General features: G+C 38.1%; 1 protein-coding gene across 2 annotated transcripts in view; it reads left to right on the forward strand.

Annotated features, from left to right (window-relative positions):
- The window catches only part of Gphn (gephyrin), a 409924-nt gene that overhangs the window by 345093 nt on the left and 38735 nt on the right, over positions 1-26096 (forward strand). For both annotated transcript variants that reach the window (XM_059278956.1, XM_059278958.1), the window contains exons 14-17: positions 1796-1915; positions 3984-4042; positions 4867-5020; positions 17867-17988. In XM_059278956.1, coding sequence (XP_059134939.1) covers positions 1796-1915; positions 3984-4042; positions 4867-5020; positions 17867-17988 — 455 coding nt within the window. The remainder of the gene's footprint in view (positions 1-1795; positions 1916-3983; positions 4043-4866; positions 5021-17866; positions 17989-26096) is intronic.

Genomic DNA, 26096 nt, shown 5'->3' on the forward strand with positions numbered 1-26096 from the left:
ATTATAATAGTCCATAGAGCTATGTCAGCATTCTGGGCAGGGCAGAGCTTACAAAACAGTGGTGTGATCTGCAGAGGCAAGCCAAAAGTAAATAAATGTTTGTCTTGGTAGAACTTAAATTCTACAATATATAGTAAATTTAATGGTTTACCTAGAGTGAATTTAGGAGTTCAGAGATTATTAGCTACTTTGTAGTATTTTTTTAATCAATAGTATAGAAAGACTTTTTAAGGTTTTTCTTACAATAAAGTCTTATATAGAACATTTAAACATGTTCTTACTTTAACTTATTGATCTTCTTATCAAGTACTTTATACTTCTGACAGTGGGATAGTTTTCCTTAAACCATTGTCTAAGATTCATATATGCATTGTGTGTGTGTGTGTGTGTGTGTGTGTGTGTGTGTGTGTGTTAAGAAGCACATGACGTGGGACTAGAGAGATGGCTCAGCAATTAAGAGCACTTGCTACTCTTACAGAATACTCAGGCTCAGTTCCCTGCACCCACAGGGAGGCTTACACCCAACTGTAATTCTAATTCCAGGGCATCAAATGCCCTTTTCTACCCTTTGTGGGCAATAGGCCTGCTCATGGTGAACATACATACGTATGTACATACATACATACAGGCAAAACTCTCACATACATGAAATAAATAAAACTAAAATATTCTTAAACATTTTTTACTATTGTCTCAGGATTTTCTTACAGGGGTAGTTTAAAGCATTCTTTTTTCTGTTCTGTCCTTAATCATGACCTCTGACAAAGTGACTCTCTTGAAGCCTGTGTAACCTATCAGATGGTTCAGGCAGATACATGCTTTGTCCATTCTGGAAGATTTCCCAGGCAAGTCCTATCCTACACACAACTTCTGTACAAGAATTTAAGCAATGGAACCAACTTCACAAATTGTTCTCTTATTTCTACACGTGTGTTGTGGTGGACACGCATATGTAAAATAAATAGATGTAATTTTTAAAATTTTTAAACTTAAGACATTAAAATTTTATTTTTAAATTTCAAAACAATATTTAGTACAGATTATTACAAACACTGGGATGTTTGGGGTGTTTTTAAGTGATTTAAGTCTACATATTAGACTTTTATTAACTGATAAGTGAAATACTATGTTTTAGGAAATTATTCAAGAGAAATAATTAAAATGGCTTTCCTGACCACCTTTATTTGACCAAAAACTTTACTTCATGAAGTACCATATTTGTCAAACAACAGAACTTCAGCAAATTACCTAAATGATGGGTTTTTACATTTGTCATTTGTAATCTTCGATGACTTAGAATTTTTTCTGACAGACTCTGAAATAAGTTTACCTTGACACAGTTCATATTATATGAATGAAAAGCAATAGTGGCAAATATAAGTGGCAGTTCTTCAAAACGGGGCTCCAAGAGAGTACCTTAAAGTACAAATAAAGTCAGCTTAAATCAAGTTGCAGACTCTTGGGTGTGAATGCAGCTGTTTATGAGTAGCTGCATTGTGGGTATGGCCCTAAGTGATAAAATTGTAATATTTTTCATCTGGGCAGTGGTGGCAAATGCCTCTAATCCCAGCACTCAGGAGACAGAAGCAGGAGAATCTCTGTGAGTTCAAGGCTGCCCTGGTCTACAGAGTGAGATCTAGGACTACACAGAGAAAACCCTGTCTTGAAAAACAAAAACAAAACAAGAAAACCTAAAAGACTTTTCATTGTTTGTTTCTTAAAAATGATATATCCCCTGAAGATTTTCCTGTGCAGTAGCTACATAACCAACTCTCTTTTCTGTTTGTACTTCCAGCCAACTCAGACAGTAATGCCAGGACAAGTGATGCGGGTTACAACAGGTGCTCCAATCCCCTGCGGTGCTGATGCAGTAGTGCAAGTGGAAGATACTGAACTTATCAGGGAATCAGATGATGTATGTCACTCCCAGGTTCCTGTGGCAGTACTACAAGTCATACTCAGTTTCTTCGGGGTTCATAAGATTAACCTTTGGTTTAGGGTGTGTTCATGTTGTGATTTTGGTTTGAGGATCTTACATTGTAATATGTAGGGAATATGTAGGTCTCTGGTAAATAAACTGCCTTAAAGAATGAAAATCTTCTGACATGGAGGGACTTTTATGCTATTACTACAGTAGAATTTGAACCGTACTTAACATGAGAATTTTCACATGCAAACAAATTACTGGACAATAAAAGAACAGTGATATTAACAGCTGACATATCTTCTTGCCATTGAAACTAACTTCTGATAAAGTGTGAAGGTGTTCTTGGGATATGAATTTAATATAAAGGGCTTTAACAGGGAACATTTGGCCAAGTTCTCTAACCAAATGTCCCTTTCACCACTGGTTTTCTACTGAGAGAAATTCTGTTCCATCAAATAGAAGCCAGGAAATGTTGAATTTCTGTCAGTTCCCTCTGCATTGTCTCAAGGACGTATACAGGATCTGAATAGGAAATTTTCTCAATGAAACTAGTAGTAATTACTAAAACCACACTAGTGGGGCTTGTCCTGGTTATGTTACTATTGCTGTGATAAACTCCATGCAGAAGCAGCTTGCAGAGAAAAGGATTTATTTCAGCTTACAGGTCACAGTCCTTCTGTACCAGGGCAACACTCAAAGCAGGAACCTAGAGACAGGAACTGGACCAGAGGCTATGGAAGAACATTGTGTGTTGGCTTGCTTCTCATGGCTTGCTCAGCCTACTTGCTCCACAGGCCCAGGGGTAGCCCCACTCACAGTAAGCTGGGCCCCCCCTACATTAATTATTAATCAAGAAAATGCCTCCCAAGCTTGCCTATAGGTGGAGGCATTTTTCTCAGTTGAGGTTTTTCTCTTCCCAGGTCACCCTAGCTTAGGTCAGGTTGACAGAAATATAGGCAGTACAGGCTGGAGATAGTGGTTAAGAGTCCTTCTTTTTTTTTTTTTTTTTTTTTGCAGAGGACCAAAGTTTGGTTCCCAGCACACACATGGTGGCTCCCACTTGTCTCTAACTCCAGTTTCAGGGCATCCAGCACCCTAGTCTGAGCCCACACATCGTACATATACATACATGCAAATGAAGCACTCCTACATATAATTTTTTAAAGCAAACTATATTACTCATGAAAAAAACTAGGAAAGTTATAATTTTCTACAGTTTTATTGACTGGTAATTATACTCATTTTGTGGAATCATATTCTGAAGCAGAAATTTTAAAAAATATACTTTTTTTTCATTTTGGCTTTTTTTTTTTTTGCGTGTGTGTGTGAGATAGGGTTTTTCTGTGTAGCCCTCGCTGTCATAGAATTTGCTCTATAGACCAGGCTGGCCTCTAACTCAGAGGTCCACCTGCCTCTGCCTCCCAGTCGCTGGGATTAAAGGCCTGTGCCACCACCACCTGGCGTAAAATAATATACTTATAGATTAAGTAAATAGTAAAATACAGCCAGGCTAAGAGATGACCACCTTTCTTGTTCTGGAGATTTATTGTCCCTCATGTATAAAAATCAACCTTTGGTATAAAGATCCCATTGCCTGCTCTCAAAACTGTCCAAGCAGAGATGTATTAGCATCAGTGAAGCCTGCAAAGCATTGAAATCCAGAACACACACATCCTCCAACTATGAGATGACAAGACACAATTCCAGTATCCCAGTGTTACTTATAGCCCAAGAGTGTAAAATTGATGGTTACAATGAGGTTACAGAAATCTACTGACATGCTATGAGTCCTTCGCTGAAACTAAGATGTATTTTTAAGACAATGAAAATTGGAGAGAGTATTTAGGTATTTGTTGGCACCAAACCTAATTTTTCAAGAGCTCTCTTTAAAAGTTCACACTTTTTTTTTTTTGGAGAGTTAGCAAATGGTTTTCTGCTCCTCTGTATTTGTATATATTCTGAGCCTGTCTGCTAAAGTACCTGAGAAGCTCATTCCTGTTGATCAGAAATTCTATTAGACTATTATTTAAAATTATACGACCTGCTCTAATTATAGGGTACTGAAGAACTTGAAGTGCGAATTCTGGTGCAGGCTCGGCCAGGCCAAGATATCCGGTAAGTTCAGATATACATAATATACAGCCCACTGTTTCTACATGATCATAAACTCAGGGGAACACGACTGTTATAAACCCACAGCTATGTCAACTAGCCATTTTTCTCAAGCTTTAACAAGAGGCAAAATGAATTTTCTGAATTTTACATCCCATGTCTGTCTTGCCTTTTAAATGAAAATAATAAAAATGAATAAAATTATCAAAATCAACATGAGAAAAAGTAAAGTTGTAAGTACATTTCCCCACAGTTAGCTCTACCTCTAACCAACCCAAAATTACTCAGTCCCAACCCCTAGATTACCCAGAAATTGGAATAGAGATGATTGAATATTTATACAAGTAGCTTATAGTAACACCCTCCTCAACTACCCTTAATAATGTAATAATTTGCTGTTCCTTGCATGTAAAGATGAGGTTTCTCTCCTACAATAAATGTTATGCATTGTTTGAATTATTTTTGTTACACTAGAAAGTGTTTACATAAATTCTATCAATACTAATTTGCCCAGCATCCCTTTGTAAAAAAGCTAAGCTTCTCCCAGTTGAAATTGGTAATTGTAAGTATAATACAATAAAAAGAAAAATATAAGATGTAACATGTTCTTTTATCAATCATAAATAAAATTCCTATTCTGTCTTCTATAGTGTGATAGAACTTTAGAAACTTAGAATTTTTAGAATCTCTTTATTATTGAGTTCCTGACTCATTTCTGAACTCTTTTCTCCCCTGATTGTGTCCTCTGTCTGATATTAAAGTTTTCCTCTGAGTTGAGAAAATGTTAGTCTTAGCCGTAATGCTTATGGTTCTGCTTTGACTTTCAGACCCATCGGCCATGACATTAAAAGAGGGGAGTGCGTTTTGGCCAAAGGAACCCATATGGGCCCTTCAGAGATTGGTCTCCTTGCAACTGTGGGTGTCACAGAGGTGGAAGTTAATAAGTTTCCAGTGGTTGCTGTCATGTCAACAGGGAATGAGGTAAATAAATAATCAGAGAAATAAAATAAAGGGGAGAGCTAGCTTATAAGATAAAACCCTTCCTGACATGTTTTCTGTCATAAATGGAACAGTGTAGATTATGGTTCTCAACAATGGGACTTCATTTCAGAGAAATAATAAGTTGGCCTTGGCATAGTTCAGGTACAAAAGATAAGGTAAAACTGGAAACTACATATTAAGAAATTATCCCCTTCCATTTTTAGAATGAAATATTATAGCCAATGTCCTTTCCCCACTCTTATATAAAAAAAAAAACAAAAAAAAAAACAAAAAACAAAACAAAAAAAAAAACAAAGAATGTTAGCTGCAAGCTGTAGACAGCAAACCATACTTAGTCTATGGAAACACGATTTGTGTCTCTTGTTATGAAATGCTGGCCCAGCCATCCTAGGAAGTAAGGGAATAAAATAGATACCATGGCTAGCCTGTCTTCTTGTTAAAGTTCTACGTAAATTCTAATCACCAGAGGGGGTTAATAATCTTTTTTTTATTTGATTTGGTATGAGGGTTTGTTTGGGTCTCAAATGAAGCATCTCTAGTGGTATGCTATTCAAAATGGATCTACATGTTAGTCAGGCCTCGCTTGGAAAGGAGATGATAACCAATCTTTTCCTGAGAACTCTTGAAAACCTTCCTGACTGCTCTCTTGCCTAGGTTGTTAAAATGTCCAGGAGCTCTATAGTCACGTTGGGAATGTGAAAGGATTAATAGTCTAGAAACTCAATTACAGAATCAAATCCTACCAAGATTTTTAGCAATTTCTTTGGACTATACTATTAAAGAGTGATAGGACTTTAAAAAAAAAAAAAAAAAAAAAAAAAAAAAAAAAAAAAAACCTCTTTGTTCTGAAAGTAACCTTTTATTAGCATTATTTTTAATGTATTGAAGTCTTTAGAAAGGGTATCTCTCAAAGCAAAAGAACAGAATTGGATTTTTTTTTTAATTCTGCTAATGGGAAGCTAAATCTGCATTCCAGATCTTCCTAGGTACAAATGTACCAAACATCCCTAAAAACTATCACTGACCTCAAACAAATGTTCTTGTCATTTTGATAGGGCAGTGATAGTTTTAATAACCCTGTGTCTAACTGGTACCATGGTTCTTGCTTCTAATTTTATACTCTCTATGTTGCTGTTGCTCCCTCCCATATTCAAATTTAGCTACTTTTATGACTATGTACTTTAGTTCAACATGTTTTCTATGTGCCAAGCCTTACAGAGGAAATAAAACATACTATCTCTTCTGAAGGCTTGAGATCCTTAGATATTAGAAAACAATAACAGCTACAAAAACAACTCCATTTATTTTCAAAGATGCTGAAAGAAGTTGCACTTATCTGTTAATGTAACAAGGCTATCCTAGGTCCAGTCTCAGTGCAAGCTCCCCTTAAATGTTAGTTCAGGTCAGCGTATGACATGTTAGGTCTCACTGTGGCGTTTTCATAGTGTGCCATTGCCCTTGCTCTCTTTCATCCCCTCACCACTGTCCTGTCCTGTGTCATTTGTCCCCCTTTTGCTCATTCTGCTCTCCCCAGAGAGTCCTGCCTTCTGACCTCATGTCAAATGTATTTCATTTCCTTAACCCACTGAGGGCCTTTTCCTCTCTCCCGTGGTCCTCTTTCTGCTTTAATGACCCCCACATACACCCATGTGTGTGCACATAAACATACATCTATTCTCCACATATCAGATAAGTATTCAGTGGTTTTCTTTCTGAACCTGGCTTTTTTTACTTAACGTAATATTCCCTGTCCCATCTACTTTCCTGCAAATATCAGGATTTCTTTTTTTCCATACAGATTTTTTATTTAGCTTACAAGGAATGTGTTCTCATACACTGTTTTCATCCATTTTACATTTTGGTTGACTCCATGCTTGTTCCAACTCCCAAAAACTCCCTAGCCCTCCTTTCCCCACTGTGCTCATTTTATTCTTTCTTTCTTCCTCCTTCTACTTTGTTCCCTTGTGTTCTTCCCCCTTTTCTCTAAAAGCTTCTTTTTTCCTATGCTCATGGGCCTCTTCATAATCTCCTGGCCTTTACTCTTATTTACTACCACCTACATAAACATATTTATGTCTGAAAAAAATCCTGTCTGTGTACCACATTCTCTTTATCCACTGATGGACATGGAGGCTGTCTCCATGTCTTGGCTTTTATGAAGAGCAGCAACAACAGCTGGCTGTGCAGATATGCCTGTGGTGTGCTGACTTGGTCCTCTGCTAGAGTGGTGGAGCTCAATCCCACGGTTCTGTCGTCAGTTTTGAAGAACCTCCACACTGATTTCCCTGGTGGCTTCACCAGTCCCCATCCCAGGGACAGTGAAGAAGGGCTGTTCTCCCTTCCCTCCTCGACAGCAGTTCCCATCCCAGGGACAGTGAAGAAAGGTTGTTCTCCCCTCCCTCCTCAACAGCAGTTCCCATCCCAGGGACAGTGAAGAAAGGTTGTTCTCCCCTCCATCCTCGACAGCAGTTCCCATCCCAGGGACAGTGAAGAAAGGTTGTTCTCCCCTCCATCCTCGACAGCAGTTGTTGATACTCGTTTTCTTCAGGGTACCATTCAGAGTGAGGTGAGATGGATTCTCATAACCATTAACGTTTGCACTTCTCTGTGTACACTTCTTAAATCTAATGTCATACCATATGGATGCATTCAAACAGAGACAAGCAAGACAGTTGCTCTAGGCAACCTAAAGAATATTGTACAAAGGACTGGAGAGATTGCCACCATTAGACGTCTTCCAGAGGACCCAGGTTTATTTCCCAGCAGCCACACAGTAGCCCACAACTGTTATAACTCCAGTTCCAGGGGATCCAATGCCTTGTTCTAGCCTCCACAAGTATTATATGCACATGGTTCATAGATACACATGCAGGCGAAACACCCATACATATTAAATAAATAAATAAATAAATTTAAGAATGTCACACAAAATATCTGTGTAGCTATATAAAACCTTCCCAATGTTGTGTGAAGCTATAGCCTTAATAAAATTAAGGAAATAGAATTATTAACTATGTCTCAGAATATATAGTTTAGATATTTATTTCAGTAAACTATACAGGTTAAAATTTTAGGCAGTACTATTATGTGATTATAAGTATACATTCTTTTTTTTATTCTATTTTTTATTAATTAAATTTTTTCATTTATTTTACACCCCGACCACAGCTTCCCCTCCCCTCTTTTTTTTTTTTTTTTTTAATGTCGAATGCTGTTTATTGAAGGAGGGAGGAGGTCTTAAATACAGGTTTACAGCACAATGGGAGAACCCCAGAGGGCAGAAGTTCACTACTGATGTTTTACAATCTTGCATCTAAGCTGTTAATGCCTATTATGCAGGATACACATTCTTAACCTCTGACATTCTGTAAATATATACGTGTGTGTGTGTGTGTGTGTGTGTGTGTGTGTGTGTGTGTGTGTGTACCCAGGGCTGAGGGTATTGCTGACTGGTAGAGGATTTTTCTTGCATGTGTGAATCCCATGGACATCCAGGCCATGTGGTGGCACATGCCTTTAATCCCAGTACTTGGGAGGAAGAGACAGGAGGACTGCCACAAGTTTCGGGCTGGCCTGGCCTGTGAAATGAGTTCCAGGCCAGCCAGTAAGAATCTCTCTTAATGGGGCTGGAGAGATGGCTCAGAGGTTAAGAGCACTGACTGCTCTTCCAGAGGTCCAGAGGTCCTGAGTTCAATTCCCAGCACCCACATGGTGGCTCACAACCATCTGTAATGAGATCTGATACCCTCTTCTGTATACATAATAAATAAATTGTTTAAAAAAAAAGAATCTCTCTTAAATTTAATAGTAATTTTTAGAAAATAAGCTTGAACCAGTTTTCTTAGAAATATATTGAACAAGAAACAGCATCAAACAGGGCACCATCAGACATTGATAGCTTTCTTAGGAGAACAATGCTCTTAGCAATCCTCATAACCTTCTATAGCTACACTGTTTATTCTGCAAGTGACAACTCAGGTATAAGAAGATAAGACTCACACTAAGAACTGCAGGAGCCACCCTGGCCTAGAAACTTCCTGTTCTATGTAGGAATCAGTATTTTTTTTTTAATAATAATCTTGGAGAGCCTCCAAGATGCCTATAAATATCTAGTACAAGTGTCACCATACACGGAAACCCAAAGTTAAGACTTCCCTCTAGGTATATATGGTACCTTCCAGTCCACATACGTGGTACTAGAAATCACTTTTTTCATGGGAGGAGTAAAACTACCCTGGACTTCATGAGACCCTGTCTCAAAAACAAAGAACAACAACAAAAGAATTGTTGCTTAGTAACAAGCTGACATTTGATCTTTAACAAATATCCATGGGAACAGAAATAGAGAATGCACTGTCTGTAGAAAATTAGAAAACTAATAAAATGGAGTAAATGTCAGTTTGCTTTTTATTAAATAAAAATGAAGTAGCTATTTTAAACAATGTCAGTGATAAAAACAGTCTTTTTTTAGGGGGAGGAATATATGTTCAACATACATTATATATCTGTAAGAAAACATTGAAATAAATTTTAAAATTCCTCTCTACTGTGGTGCACCACTCCCAACCCCTCCCCACTTACTATGCTACTAGTGACAGGCAGTGTTCCGATACAGGAGGTCTGTGATAGGTCAGAAAGACAGATTCCCTATTCATACACAGTTGAGATTCTAACTGGGAAGTAGTCAATAAGCAAACAGTGATAATGGCACAAATAGCAATAGAAATAGAGGGTAAATAATAGATTGGCCACAGACTACTGTCTGTTGACACTTACCCAACACCAGCCCTGCTATTGCAGTGAGAGAGAAAGCCTGGAGACTAAATGTTCCAGGCTCTTTCCAGCTCTTGTCTAAATGCTAGGTTTTTAGGTTTTTGAGATAGTCTCACTATGTAGTTCATACTGGTCTCAAGTTTCTAGCCCTCCTGCCTCAGTGTCCTGGGTGCTGGGATTTCATGCATGAGGCACTCTAAGCCTCTACTTAGGTTTTGCTGTTTGAATGCATTCACGTGGCAATAGAAGGTAGAAGTGAAGTGAAAGCATTAGCAGAAGCAGGAGCCCAGCTCTTAGACCCGTCACTTTCCAGCATCTCTGAACACAAGGGCAGCTTTTTGCAGTCACTGGTCTTTAGTAACACCATTGTCTCCGTTTATGCCTCCAAGTTTCGCAACACACTTATAAGCAGTGCCTTGTATTTAAAAGTCTTCTCCCACCTCCTTTACTGGAAACACCTAGATGAGTTTTATTTTCTTGTCCGGACCTGATTGGTAAAGTCTTCTGTTATAGATAGGGTGATTAGGGCTGACAGCTGAAGTGAAATTTGGCATCCACAGCACATGCCATGTAAGGGTGGTTTATTCTAGACAGGTGAACAACCAAAAGTTCCTGAGATAGGGTACATATTTATCATAGCTGAAGAATAGCAAGGTCCATGTGGCGGTAAGAGAAGTAGAAGGTGTGTAAAAAGAAAATGAGGATGGAGAGGTGACATACTCTACACCATTTTAATCTCAATGCCCAACTGGGAACAGTAGAGAAAAGCAGAGAGCATAAGTGAATAGAATGAGTCTTAAGGCATTAACTGCATTCTGTGACAAAGAAAAAAGGTAGGCTATGAGATGTACTGAGAAAATTTCACTGAAGTGCAGTGGAGAGATGGTGAGACATACCAGACCCACAATATATTGTGAAAATAAAATTGGCAGAGCTTGATGAGTAATTTAAAGTAGAATATCAAAAAATGTAGGGAATCAAGATGAGCTCTGCGTTTTTATGTAAGCAAGTCTAAGGATCACTATTTACCCAACTAAAAAAGGCTGGGCAGTAGAAATTAGGACTTCTGTTTTGAACATACTACAATTAAGGTATCTATTAGAAAGTCCACTAGAAATGTGATAGTAAAAGAAAGATTTGAGATGAAGATATACATTGAAAGTTACCAGCATAACTATAGTATTTAAGATCATAAAATTAGAAAATAGGAGTCCAGGAGATGGGGTGCCACTTTTATACTTAAGGCAGCTGATCTTTATCCCTTCCCAGTCTTTATGCTTGTCTTCTGATTTGGGCTCTTGATGATACCATCTCTCTACACATAAATACATCAAGCCACCATCTCCAGCTTTCTTTGGATTTTTCCATCTTTGTCGCCTCTAATTCACCATCTTTGCCTTCCTAACCAAAACATGCCTCCTCCTAATTGCCTCTCCTGACAACGGTATCACTATTCCATGAAACTACTTTTTAACAGTATCATCAGTGGTTTTTTAACTTTAAAAAAATTATTGTAGCCGGGCGGTGGTGGCGCACGCCTTTAATCCCAGCACTCGGGAGGCAGAGCCAGGCGGATCTCTGTGAGTTCGAGGCCAGCCTGGACTACCAAGTGAGTCCCAGGAAAGGCGCAAAGCTACACAGAGAAACCCTGTCTCGAAAAACCAAAAAAAAAAAAAAATTATTGTAGTGAAACATTCAAAATACAATTCACTATCTTAACCATTTTAAACAAAATTAAATATACATACTTTTCTTTCATTTGTTTTTTGATTTAGGTGTTTTGTTTTGTTTTTTGTTTTTGAAACTGGGTCTCATGTAGCTCTAGATGGCCTGGAACTCACTATGCAGACCAAGGCTGGCCTCGAACTCACAGAGCTCTGCCTGCCCTCCAAGTGCTGGAATTAAAGTTTTGGCCCTGGCTACTCACATTCATATTGCCAAAAGTGGTTTTTTTTTTGTACAGTGTATTTTGATTATATTCTTTACCCTCACTCAACTCCTCCTGGATCCCTCCTGCCTTCCTGCCCACCCAACTTCTCATTCTCTCCCTTTCCCTTCCTCTCTCCCACTAAAAAAGAAAGAAAGAAAGAAAGAAAGAAAGAAAGAAAGAAAGAAAGAAAGAAAGAAAAAGAAAGAAAGAAAAGTGTTTTATTCTCTTACTGAAGCTAGAGCTCAACCAGCACTGGGATTATAAGCTTTTGCTGAGGGGACACGTTTGTTTGTCTGTTTGTTTAACGTGGGTGCTAGGGATCCAAACTCAGGCACTTTACTAACTAGCTATCTCCCTAGACCATAAACCAATTTTTTAAACTCCTTAAATTGTGCTTACAAGCTATAAATGTTCCTCTTTATTGTCTTGTCTTATCTTATAAACAAGTAGCTAAGAGTTACCTTAACTTTACATTTTTTTCAGAGCAATAAGTAAAAGCTATTTCAATAAAAATAAATTCCATTATAATCTGACTCTGCGTGTGGTGAGGGTGGGGGAGAAATCTTTTGATCTGGATGTGATATTCTAGGGTATGCATAGATCATCAAATTAGAGTTTGAGCAAGTAATAATTTTTCTAGAAAATGGTGAAAGAAAAGTGAAGGTGTATAAAAGAGCTGCTGCTTGCAAGGCAGATGAAAATAGTTACTGACCACTGCAAAAAGTTATAGCCTTCCTCTTACACACAAGTCTTAGATGCAGGCAAAGCCATTGCAGTGTTTGAGAAAGTGAGTGTGAGGCACATGATGAAATCATTAAGGCCATAGTATTAAATCTCTGAAGATTTAATAGAAAGAGAGGGAGGACTCTTATGGTAAACTCAGTCAATTTGTCATTTAGACAAATTAAGACGGAGAGTCTCTTCATGAGGATTTAACAAAAGAACTTTTACTTTTCTTTCAAGATTTCCTTTTGAATCTTTACATAACAATAAAAATGCTAATCATTGAATATCTAAAATTATATTTCCCCTTTTGTTCTTAAAGTATTTTTGTGTGAATATTATAGTCATGTTTAAAGTACTCCAAGTACTGCATTTGTCCTTGATAAAAAAAAAAAAAAATGCCTTTTATAAAGATAAATACAAGACCAAACACGCTGGAGTTACATCAACAGGTCATTCATCATTTGGTGAATGCATGAATTCATCTAAACATAAAAGTGAACTCTCAGCATTGGACCCTAAAAATAAACAGTCAGAATGGATAAAGAAGAAATTTCCCTCCAGTCCAGTTATCAAATAAAATACATGACTTATAGACTAATAAAAAATATCTTAGAGACATAAATGTAACCAATTGGTAGATAAGATGCCTATTAGTATCAAATATATGCCCTAGCAGCTCTGCACCTAGGGAAAAAAATAGTACATGTCGGATCAAATAACCAAAATGCCCCAAGAACCTTATTGTATGACAAAGAAAATAACTAAATTTGGGAACTCAACCAATAAATATCATAATTCAAAGTAAGTGAACTTATCATCACAGAGAAATCCTCTGTACTAGTTACTTTTCTATTGCTGTGATAAAATACTGTGACCAAATGGAATTTGAGAAAGAAAGGGTTTGTTTTAGCATACAGTTCTAGAGGGCTAGAGTCTGTAATGGCAGGAAAGGCTCGCCAACAGTCCCCAGGAACAAGAAGCTGGCTCAGCACATTTCCATCCACCCACTGGAAACAGAAAGAAGATAGAAAGTGGGGCTGTCTATAAAAGGTGGCCCCCAATGATTTATTTCCTCAAGCAAGACTGAACCTCTGAAAAGGTTCCACTGATGCCCCAGACAGCACTACCAACTATGGACCAAATGTCTATGAAGCTGTGAGGAGACATTCAGCATTTAAACCACTGTATCCCCTGAGCAAAGAGACTAAAAATTGAGAGAAGTGCAGCATAACCAATAAGAGCACCTCAGTGACAAGACTTCTTACCTAAATCCTTTCTTTTAATGTATTGCATTTACTTATTCATTTGTGTGTGTTTGGGGGTGGGCGTATTAACTATATTGTTGGCTGACATAGCTAGCTACATGACAAGGTCTCATATAGCTAATCTCTGTGTGACTGAGGATGACTTTGAACTCCTAATCATCCTGCCTCCAGCTCCCAAGCACTGGAATACAGGTATGTACCACCACACCTGGCTTAAAAGAGCTCTTGTACTTGGTGCTTCATAGTTGCCTTCAGATCAAAAATCAGCTGTATACCAAAATAGCATATTTTGAGATGACATACTTTTCTATTGTACTACAAAATCTCAGCAGTATCTCAAAAGGAAGCAGCTACAACAGTGTACATACATGATTTTGAGGACTGGAGTTGGTTATTGGTTGGTTTTCAAGGAGCTGTTAGTGAGGACAGTAACAAGAAGAGACTGGTAAGAATTTGTAAAGCAGGTGACTTGCTGCAACAATCTTTCTCACCTTTTAGCCCACTTGGGGCTACAATTAAATCAGTGTGCCCATGATCCTATGTCAGAGTACAGAGATCTAAATGTTTGTATTAAAACTGTCACTTCGCCAGGCGGTGGTGGCGCACACCTTTAATCCCAGCACTTGGGAGGCAGAGGCAGGTGGATCTTTGTGAGTTCGAGGCCAGCCTGGTTGGTCTACAGAGCGAGATCCAGGAAAGGTGCAAAGCTACACAGAGAAACCCTGTCTCAAAAAAAAAACAAAAAAACAAAAAAAAAACTGTCATGGGGCTGGAGAGATGGCTCAGCTCTTAAGAGTTGGCTGTTCTTCCAGGGGACCTGTGTTTAGTTCCCAGCAACCACATGTGGCTCAAACCATCTCTAGTCAGACTTGATGCCCTCATCCAGAATAAAGGCAAACATGAAGAGGAGCACTCACATATATCAGATAAATGAATGAGTCTGAAAGAAAGAAAGAAAGAAGAAAGAGAGAGAGAGAGAGAGAAAGAAAGAAAAAGAAAGAAAGAAAGAATCACTTATAATAGTTTGAGTTACACACTGTGGTTTGGTACAGTTTAACTATTACACAGGCAATAGTACAGCATTTCAAGTTCATGTTTCTGCTTCATTACTCAGAAGGAAAGTTTATTAGCAAGACACCCACTTGTAAGGCTTTACAAAAACTCAGATAGAATATACTGAATGCCTAGAACTGGAGACTTGGGCTGTTGATATGAAATTGTGGAGACGCTGGTAGCAGACTGATGAAAATAAGATGAAATAGAATGGAGCCAGATATGGTGGCACACATCCCAGCACTCGAGAGACAGCAGCAGGTCCAGCCTGGTCCACATAGCGAGTTCCCGGCTGGACTGCATAATGAGACTATGTCTCAAAATACAAAAAAAGAAAGGAAAAAATGTTTTAATCATTGAGGTCTTTGGTAAGAGAGTAGACTACAAAGGGAAAAATCAACATCCAAAAATTGAGTATCAGGCTGGAGAGATGGCTCAGAGGTTAAGAGCACTGGCTGTTCTTCCAGAGGTCCTAAGTTCAATTCCCAGCAACCACAGGGTGGCTCACAACCATCTGTAATGAGGTCTGGTGCCCTCTTCTGGCATACAGGCATATTGTATACATAATAAATCTTTAAAAAAAATTGAGTATTGAAAAGCTAAGTTAGTAGTAGCACCATTGATGATATCAAAAATAAGAAACGGGAATTTAAGTGGTAGAAAGGAAAGAGATGGTAAAATAGATTTTGTTTTACTTTGTATTTTTTCCTCTTTTGTATTTTAATTGTAATAAGTTTTAGGCACCATTCCTGACATGGCTGGAAATATAACAGAAAATGGAACTATGTTGTAAAGAGGAAAATTGTGGGTTTATTCTCATATATTTAGATTTCCATTTAATTCTATATGCTTCTTTAAAAATACTTTAAATGAACTGTAAATCTACCCCCTCCTTTAACCAACTATTATTTCATTATGTCAATTTTACAAACTACTGGTTCTCTAGTTATCTCTAACTAGTCTCTTATTTCTAGAACTGTTTTCAAAAATATATATAACAGAGGCAAAAAATTACCATAACACCAATAATAATAATATAAACGTGCAGTTTTCTTTTTAAAGCAACTTGTCTAACTAACAGAGTTAAAGAGCTGCTGGTCATGTCCTCTGTAGAATTATGAGTGCAATACTTTGGCTGGTTGTGATCAGATAATTCTCTGTATCAGCACTGCAGTAGCAGTTTTCCAGTCACTGGCAGTGACTAAGTTTAGATGTGGGTTACAGTGTCCTATGGCATATGATAAAGGTAAATTAGTACATTGTTTAAGAGAAGACTTCCAGGTGACATGGCAGAGAGTTTATTTGCAGCCTCTTTGTAAGGAGATCATTTCAAAGCCACTACTTTTTAACATAAAGCCAAAACTCTGGGTGCATAAGTCACTAATGAATCAGAAAGAAGATTAAATGGCAACTGTGGTTATTGCCCTGGGTGTTCTCATATTACCAGACAAAGTATCTGAGATGATAGGCTTGCTGTCTGCCTCCTGCTCAGCCTGCTACCAAGTGGTGCTTTGGGTGTGAGGTTGCAGCTCAGTACTGTGGCACAGGGGGCCCTGAGTATGATCCTCAGCACCTTAAAAAGAAAACACTCATTTTAACTTTATAATGTTTCTGAAACTGAAGTATCACTCTCTCTTGTTTTCACTTTATTTATTATTATTGGGGAGGGTTGAGGCACATGCATGCCATGGTGTATTTGGGAAGGTAAAAGTACAACTCTGTATAGTTATTTCTCTTCTGTGCATGTACATGAGTTCCAAGGGTCAAACTAAGGCTATCAAACTTTGGACAAGTATCTTTACCCACTGAGAGCCATCTTGCTGGCTCTGAAAATGTAACTTACATGTAATCTTCAGTGTGTGTGTAGTGGGTTAAGGGCTCCTTTTCTTGAGTATTTCGCAGTTCTAAGAGTCTGTGTTCACACTGTAAACAAATATGGTGTGAACTACCCCCTAGGAGTAACAATATGAGAACCAAAGGAAATGTAGACACTCTTACATTAGGAAAGAAAGTCACATTTATTGAATCATTAATAACATAATATAATGCATTAATGTTATTAATAACACTATATAGTAATGTAATATAGTATTGGTAATATATTGATATTAATGATATATAATCAATAACAATAAATCACATTTATGTGCATAAACTGTTACTTAAATTCTGACAAGTACATTACAGGGTAGCTGTAATGAAGTCATTTTATAAATGAGAAAATTAAAGTAAAGAATTTGAGTAATTTACATTTAATCTGAATCCAAAGGTGTTTTACTGTACTGAATAAGCTGACTCCTTATTGAAACATCTTAACATAAAGTAAGTTTTCTTCATAGACACCATTGGTAGATATTAACTCAGAGAAGTGGAATTGTGGATGGGTATAGCAAAGTATTCCTTGTTTAAGTTTGTGTCTCAGGCAAAAAAATAACTGTTCCTTTCAAAGAAGTTTTTTTTTTTTAATACTGTTGATTCCACTTCAGAAAACATGCCAGAAAGCTTGAAAGAGAAAAATCAAATGGTTGTTCTCTTCAGACTTGAGAATCTCAGATATTCTCATTGTCAGATAAATTGGGAGAGGGTTGGAGAGATGGCTCAATGGCTAAGACTCAGGTTTGACTCCCAGCACTCATTCAGCACTTCACAAACACCTGTAAGTCCAGTTCCAGGGAATCCAATGCTTTCTTCGGGCCTCAGTGGGCACCAAGAACATGTATGGTGCATAGACATACATTCAGGCAAAATACCCATACACATAAAAAATATTTTAAGATGAATTGGAAGGTAGTATTGCCAGACCAAAGATAGTTTTATAATAATCAGTTTCTAGGGAAGCCCAGTTTCTCCTTGACATTATTGCCGAATTATAGCCAAAGCTAGTATGAAATTTGCCCACTGTTCAGCTAACATTCTCCTTTACTTAAAATATTTATTCAAAGTTTGAGCATATAACTTCTACATGCCAGATGCCATCATAGATGCCCAAATGCTTAGCTTATTCACATCTAATTTCTTCCATTAGAATAGGCAACATTACCTAAGAAAATAATTAGTGGTGATTTTTTGGCTTTGTAGCTGCTAAATCCTGAAGATGACCTCTTACCAGGAAAGATTCGAGACAGCAATCGGTCAACACTTCTAGCAACAATTCAGGAACATGGTTACCCCACAATCAACCTGGGAATTGTGGGAGACAAGTAAGTATATTTTTCTTTGAAGAGTAATTATTCTGAAATATGAATATTTAGATTATTGGAGTAGATGGAGTTGATGCTAAATATACAGGTTGAACAGCATGATTTTCATTGGTCACATTCTTCCATAGCCTAAGGATTATATGAGGTACATAGGAACTTTAGGAATAAATATTTTCTTAGAATGGGTATTATAAAAGGAGAAATATTTTACTTTGATGTGGTGTGGTAAATTGAGATATGTTTTTTCCATGTAATTGGCTTTAACCAAGTAGAAATAAGAGTGATGATGTCATTGCTTTTCACACTTTTATTTCAAGAAAGACATTGGGAATAGAGGTGAGAAACCTAAGAGAAACTGTCAAAACTGGTCTTACCTGATTGACATTTAAGCACACTTGTTTTCCATGGGCTTGTGTATTAATTGTGTGTCCTTGTGTGACCCAAATTCCTTTCAGCTTCACCTATTTAGTTGCAAAGGAGGTGCATTAACTAAACCTGCCCATCTTTAAGAACACATTGCCCTACCTACCAAATCAATTTAGATCTTCAGTAAATTCTCCAAATGTTTCTTTCAGTTTCCAGTGGTTTGTCTTATCTTTTTTTTTTTTTTTTTTTTTTTTTTTTTTTTAAGTGAGGCTGCAGAGATGACTCAGTGGTTAAGAGCACTGGCTGTTCTTTCAGAGGACAGAGTTCAATTCCCAGCAACCACAGGGTGGCTCACAACCATCTGTAATGAGATCTGGTGCCCTCTTCTGGCATGCAGGCAGAACACTGTATACATAATAAATGAATGAATGAATGAATGAATGAATGCAGAACACTGTATACATAATAAATAAATGAATGAATGGATGAATGAATGAATGAATGAATAAATAATCTTTTAAAAACGTCTCTGTTTTCTGAGCATCCCACTACTAAATAGTAAACAACACTGCTACTTAGACCTTTTCACAAGGCACGGATTCCTATTCTCTAGAAGTGTCACTGCTTTAATAATACTAGACATTAATCTCGAGAAGATAAAACTAGACCCACAAGAGTGATGGATACCATGTATCTGTCACCTGTATCACTGTCTCCCTTATCACTACCTTGTCACTGGAGAAAGTTCATTATTCATTGATCCTTTCTTCAAGATGAGTGCGTTTGAAGAGGCTATCATTTTATAAGGTATGTTCTAGTAGGTATACTGGTTTTTGTTTTTTGTTTTTTGTTTTTTGTTTGTTTGTTTGTTTGTTTTGGTTTTGGTTTTTCGAGACAGGGTTTCTCTGTGTAGCTTTGCGCCTTTCCTGGAACTCAGTTGGTAGCCCAGGCTGGCCTCGAACTCAGAGATCCGCCTGGCTCTGCCTCGTAGGTATACTGTTAACCCATCCTAGATGAAAGGTAGGCACAGTCCAAACCTTAGACATCGACTTTATTTTTTTTATTTTTTTATTTTCTTTTGGTTTTTCGAGACAGGGTTTCTCTGTGTAGCTTTGCGCCTTTCCTGGAACTCACTTGGTAGCCCAGGCCGGCCTCGAACTCACAGAGATCTGCCTGGCTCTGCCTCCCGAGTGCTGGGATTAAAGGCGTGCGCTACCACCGCCCGGCTAGACATCGACTTTATATGGGGAACTTTTTAAAGTTCTTCTTTCCTGAATTGTGTGTGTGTCTCTTTAAACTTCATTCCTTTTTAAAATCCTCACTGTTTGTGTTCATCTGGCGTTAGTGGCGCACGCCTTTAATCCCAGCACTCGGGAGGCAGAACCAGGTGGATCTCTGTGAGTTCGAGGCCAGCCTGGACTACAGAGTGAGTTCCAAGAAAGGCGCAAAGCTACACAGAGAAACCCTGTCTCGAAAAACAAACAAACAAACAAACAAAAAAGCACAAAGATAAAGTGAGCAAACCTAAAACTCCAGGAGACAGACTCAGAAGATTCAGTCTTAGTTTCCTCTAAAGAGTGGTGCTGCCCCTGCCATCAAATGCATTAATGGACTCTTGAAGACGTGTAAAGGTTAAAGGAGCATTTTAATTATTATTAAGCATCTTAGGCCTAAATTGTACTCCTCTGGCCCATAATTCTATCTATCCTCACTTTTGTTTTTTGTTTTGGTTTGGTTTGTTTTGGTTTTGATTTTTTTGAGACAGGGTTTCTCTGTGTTGTTTTGGTGCCTGTCCTGGATCTCGCTCTGTAGCCCAGGCTGGCCTTGAACTCACAGAGATCCGCTGGGTTCTGCCTCCCAGTGCTGGAATTAAAGGCGTGTGCCACCACCGTCCAGCCTATCCTCACTTTTATTGTTGCACTTTTTGGTGGTGTTTTGGTTTGGTGATATTTTTTCATGGGGTATGTATATGCGTGTGTGTGTGTGTGTGTGTGTGTGTGTGTGTGTGTGTGTGTGTGTGTGTGCATGCCCATACTACCTCAGCTTCCCAAATGTCTGGGCCACAGCAGCCAGCTTTGGGTTTTTTGGCTTGGGTTTTTATTTTCTTTTTTCTTTTTAAGGTACTTAGGTACTTGGTATATTATATTACTGAAATTATCTTACTATAAAAGCCAAAACACCTTTAAAAGGCTGTTATGTTGGTGTTCTAATAGATATGACTTTTTCAAAAGAAGGTTTGTGGAAAAGGAATGTTAGGAGACTTTCAGGCTCCTGGTTGATGAGATCCTGAAGTGGGAGAGCAATTAGGAAAGATAACATCAAGGCCATATGCAGGCAGCCATGGTAGGGCCCTCAAGGAACACAGACCTGTCATTCCTTCAGAGTCTAAGAACAAAGAGAATTTTCAGGGTGGGACAATAAAGCTCCATATCAAGGTAACCTAGCCTACGTGCCAGAAGTCACAAGGCTCTGAAAGTCAAGTTATAACTTGAGTTTGTTTCCAGCTGCAAGGAGGGAAGAGGACAAGGACACTGCAGAATGCCCGCCTTGGAGAGCTGTGGGAGCAGGGTGGACCAAGGTGGGGGACAGCGAGAGGGCCTGTGACCTAAAACTGATGTTTACTTGTGTAAAGTCCTTACTAAATGTGTCATAGACATCTCTTGGTAATGTAGTATTGATTTTAAATGTAACCTCACAGCATCCATTGAAAACAGCAAACAGAACAACAAACTATGAAACCTGTATAGGCAATGGAGAGAAATGTGCCACTTTCTAGTGTATGTCCTTCTGTTTGGTAGCAATACCTTCATAAAACTGAGAACAGGGTTGTTGTTTAAGTGAGTGTTGCTAATATAGACCTTTTCAGTCTTAGAGTGTTGTATTAAGCCCAGAATGAATGGTTTAGAACTCAGAGGTGGAATGTGGGAGGAAAGAATTTACTGCTATTCTAATGGAAATCTGCACTGGGAATTTAGCAAGGGAAACAAGGTGCATTACTGTACAGCTATTGATATTCCGTGTAGGTTGCCTCTTTATTCTCTTTGCTATGCATTCCCTTTTCAAATGAAAGCAAATATTGTTATACAGAAGCCTCTAAAAGAATCTCAGCAAGGAAAAAGTTGCCATGGGAGGAACCCTGGGTGAGAAACAGCTCAGGAATGCTTTCAAGCACAGAACTGTGCTAAGCTGTGTGGATAAGGGTAAAAAATAATCCTTGTATTCTTGTCATTTAAAAAGGCTTGAGTGTGGTTTTTACTTTCTGTATGAATTATACTTTCCAGCTCTTGTTCTTGTTATTTATCTTGATTTTTACAGTCAATATAAACAAGAAGAGTACGTTGTTAGAACTGTTTAAATTGAATTGAGCTAAAGTTTGCCATTTATTTATTTATTTTATATCTGTGTGGGTGTTTAGCCTGTATGTATGTCTGTACAGCATGTATGTCTACTGCTGTGGAGGCCAAAGAGGGCATCAGATCCCTAGGACTGGAATAATAGGCAGTTGTGAGCTGTCATGTGGGTGCTGGAAACCAAACCTGGGTCCTCTGCAAGAGCAGCCAGTGCTCTTAACTGGGGAGCCATTTCTTCAGCCTATAAAGTTGGCCTTTGTTTTGTGTACCTTTTGTTTAAAAAAATATGGTGAGTTAGCAAGAATTTTAAGAGGAATACTTCAAATACCTGAGAGTTAACTTTATTTTTTGAATGTTCATTTACAAATAATAAGTTTATATTAAAATACATTTCCCATATTTTTCTCACACTTTATAGAATACAATACATTGGAGTTTTGTTTTGTTTTTTTCTTCTTTAAAAAGTCTAATTTTGAAACCCAGAGATATTAAGGAATTTATCTGACATTATAGTTAGTGCTAGTTAGTGCAGAGGCAGAAATGAAATCTAAATTTCTTGAGATTAATTTTACCCAACTCTTTGCTATGATTTTGAAGATGTGATAAAAATATGTCAGACGAGCTGAAGCAACTATAAGCTTACGTAGTCAGAACAAGTTTTATAAAGAATTTGAAAGATTAGTAGGATCTAGATAGGAAAAGATGATATGTTAATCCAAATAGGAAATAAAGTTTGCAATAATAGGCCAGACTGATTAGAACTAAAGATTGGGGTAGAAAGAATACACATAAATTTGGCAAATAGTTGAGGTTGGGTTTTAAAAGGCTTTTCAATCAAGGTAGAGTTGCCCAAATCAGTTGAATTTGAAACTTTTTTTTTTTTTTAACCAGCAGAAGTTACAGAGTAAGTCATTATTTTAGAAAAAGAAAATGACTGCAGTGTATCAGATGGGCTAATGACTGAGGGAGACTGTTTAGTCAGTCCCAGGAAACAGGTGTTGTATATGGATATAAGCTACCTGGTCTTAATGAATCAGCTGGAGTGGGCTAAGACTTCATCTTTCTAACTGTGTAAAGTGAGGACATGACTGCCTCTAGGTATGGCTGAGGAGGAGGTTTTTATTGTAGCTATGAGGGAGAGGACAGCCAGAGGCTTCTGGAAGAGTCCAGAGCAGGGAGAGAAAGTAGTAGACTAAACATGGCCAGCAGACAGGTCTTAGTCATAGAGGAGGGAGTAGGGGGAGAGGAAGAGAAAGAAACAACCAAGAGAGAGGGGCAAGAGAGGGACAAAGAGAGGAAGAGGAGGAAGAGAGAGAGCATAGCTGAAATAGCCAAGTTACAAGAACGAGAAGCTGGAGGGCGGGGCTTCTGAGCTAGAACAGATTAGGGTAAGGGAGAAAAGCTAGGACACTGAGGGAGCCTGGAGGCTAGCATATGCTTTGGTATGCCAATAGGCACCGCAGATAGCCATTTATCCCTCCTGACAGTGAGAAGGAAATGGCTCCTTTGGTAGAGGGGAATGGGCACCAGTGTTTGGGGGTGTGGAGCTTCCATTGGACCTAACACTAACAAACTTATGGTTGGCCCAAAGCTACTGGTCCATGGGTCACAGAAAGTAGCAATAATGCAATAAATTCAGTGAATGCACTGTGAGCTTTAAGTATATTGCTATTGAAGATACAAAAGTGAGAGAGATGTATATCTTAGTACTGAGGAATTATAGCCTAATAATAAAAATACTTCCAAACATTACAGCTCTAAAACTCAGATTTCAAAAATAGAATTAAAAAGAAAGAAATCAGGAGAAATGGTAAAGCAATAGTACATTACTACCAGTGTTGATTAATGTTCATTTGGACAGTACCTTATTGAAATAGTATGTTTTTTTTTAAAACACACACACACACACAGCTGTTAGGCCTCTTTATCACAGTTTCGTATCCTGCTGTTTCCCCACCTTATCCTCCATTTGTAATCTCTGTTTTTTTGGCTTTGGAAGCTCTTCTTCCTGTGTTCACTCTCCTATTACAGGTTTTCCTGTGGCTCTCCCTTGGCGTTCTATCCTCATTCCTAACATCATTGGTCCCAAATCCTGTCTTCCCTTCCAGAGTATGAAACCAGTCAAGCTCAGAAAAAACAGATGTCCTACTTTTCTTTTTTTCCCATGACTGGTTCAGTAACATGTTAGGCCATATATGAACTAGTGCCCAGAAAGTGTTTGTAGTTATCCTTGCTATTTGAAGAAATTAGTAAATACCGCAAACTGTTTTTATTGTTTAGGTATTTATTAACTATGTTTGTTCTTTACCCACAAAACCTAGAACTTTCCACAATCTGCCATCTTCAATCATCTTAAAATGATACAACTTGCTGTTGATTTAACAAACAAAACAAATTAAAAAACCTAATTTGTAGCCGGAAGTTTTCTCCGGTCCTGCCTGGCTCCACGGTTTTACCCAGACCGCAGTCCTGCAGCCGCTTATAAAATAATTACTCAGAGCTTAATATTATTTACAAACTGTATGGCCTATGGCAGGCTTCTTGCTAGCTAGCTATTTCATCTTAAATTAACCCATTCCTATTAATCTATGTTGTGCTGCATGTTCCGTGGTGCTGCTGGTCTGCTGGCACCTTGCCTCTCCTTCAGTGGTGGCCGGCGTCCCCCTCCTCTCCTGTCTTCTCTCCGTATATCTGCTTAGATTTCCCACCTTGCCACAGGCCAATGCAGCTTTATTTTTCAACCAATCAGAGCAACATATTCACAACATACAGAAAGACATCTCACAGTACTTCCCCTTTTCTGTCTAATCAAAGGAAGGTTTTAACTTTAACATAGTAAAATTACATATAATAGGACAGTTATCAAGCAAGAATTACAGTTACAATATCTAGTCTATTTGTATTTGGCAAAATTAAAGAAAATATTCTATCATCTATCCTATATTTGTCAGTCTAAAGTTTCATATCTAATTTGTCTTTTATCATAACCAAGGAAAATTATAATTTAGCACTAATTAGCAGATGTTGTTAATTAAATTTTTTTAAATAAAAATTAATTTGCTTTTTGAGCACTTTGAAGTTGGGGGAGGGTTGAGATTATAATTACAGCATTTGTTTGTTCCTTTTCCTCCCTCCAGACCTTCCAATCTACCTCTCTGCTCTCCTTCAAATTCATGGCCTTTTTTATCATTAACTGTTATTGCATGCATATATGTATACACACATATATTCCTAAATATAACCTGCTTGGTCTGTATAATGTTACTTGCATATATGTTTTCAGGGCTGACTTTTTGGCTCTGGACAACCAATTGTACTCTTCTCTGGGGAATACCACATCTACTCCCAGTTTTATTTGGTTGCCTGTAGTTCTTTGTTTAAGGTCGAGGCCTTGTGAACTTTTCTCCATTCACTCTGGCATGTTCCTTGGTGTCGTCCTTGTTCAGCTCACATTTGGGCAGTCACATTGGGGAGCCTTGATGGGTATAGCTTCTGATAGAACTAGGAAACACAGTCTCACAGCAAAATCCTTGATGTTTGGACTCTTACGGTTTTTCAACACTCTCTTCCACAATGTTCCCTGAGACATATGTTCCCTGTGGAAGTGTTGTGTAGATGTATCCTTTGGTACTGGGCTCCACAACTCTGCATTTTGATTGATTGTGTTTTCTGTAATGGTCTCCATCAACTGCAAAGAGAAGTTTCCTTGATGAGGGGTGAAGACTACACTTATCTGTGGGGATAAGGACAAGTATTTATAAATTGTTGTTAGGGATTATAATGGTTTAGTAAATTAGTGATTGTAGATTCTCCTCCAATAACCATGAATTCACTAGCACTGAATAATTTAGTTAGGTTTCTAATACCAGGCATGGTTTCCCTCTTTTTGAATGGGTCTCAAGTCCAATTAGAGAGCTGTTGGTTACAGTCAAGGTATATGTGTCATTATTGCCCTCTTGGGTTATCAAGCGATGTTGGTCATTGATGTGTTTCATAGGTGTCATAGCTAGGTAGGTCTGGTGGTTGCCTCCCTCCTTTGGACCATTCCATGCCTTAAGCACCATGAAAGCTAGGCCTCAGGGAGGAGGCCTTCAGTCTTCAGAAAGTCACATTAATTCACTGGTAGGTATATTTTGAGTATTTGGTATATTCTCTTGCACCTTTTTTCCACCTATGCTTTTAAATCAATCTCTCCATAGTAGCTTTGGAATTAAACAATTATACTGATATTATAGCAAATAATGCAGTCTGAGAAAGGAAGAGAAATACCACATAATATTTTATGACCATAAATAGCACATTTTTTTAGATGGAACTAAGTAAAGGAAAGCCTGCTTTTTATGCTTCTTTAACAAGAGTTTTAGAACTGAAAGAGAGTGGTGCTGATATTGG

Source organism: Peromyscus eremicus, chromosome 14, assembly GCF_949786415.1.
Source record: "Peromyscus eremicus chromosome 14, PerEre_H2_v1, whole genome shotgun sequence".
NCBI lineage: Eukaryota > Metazoa > Chordata > Mammalia > Rodentia > Cricetidae > Peromyscus > Peromyscus eremicus.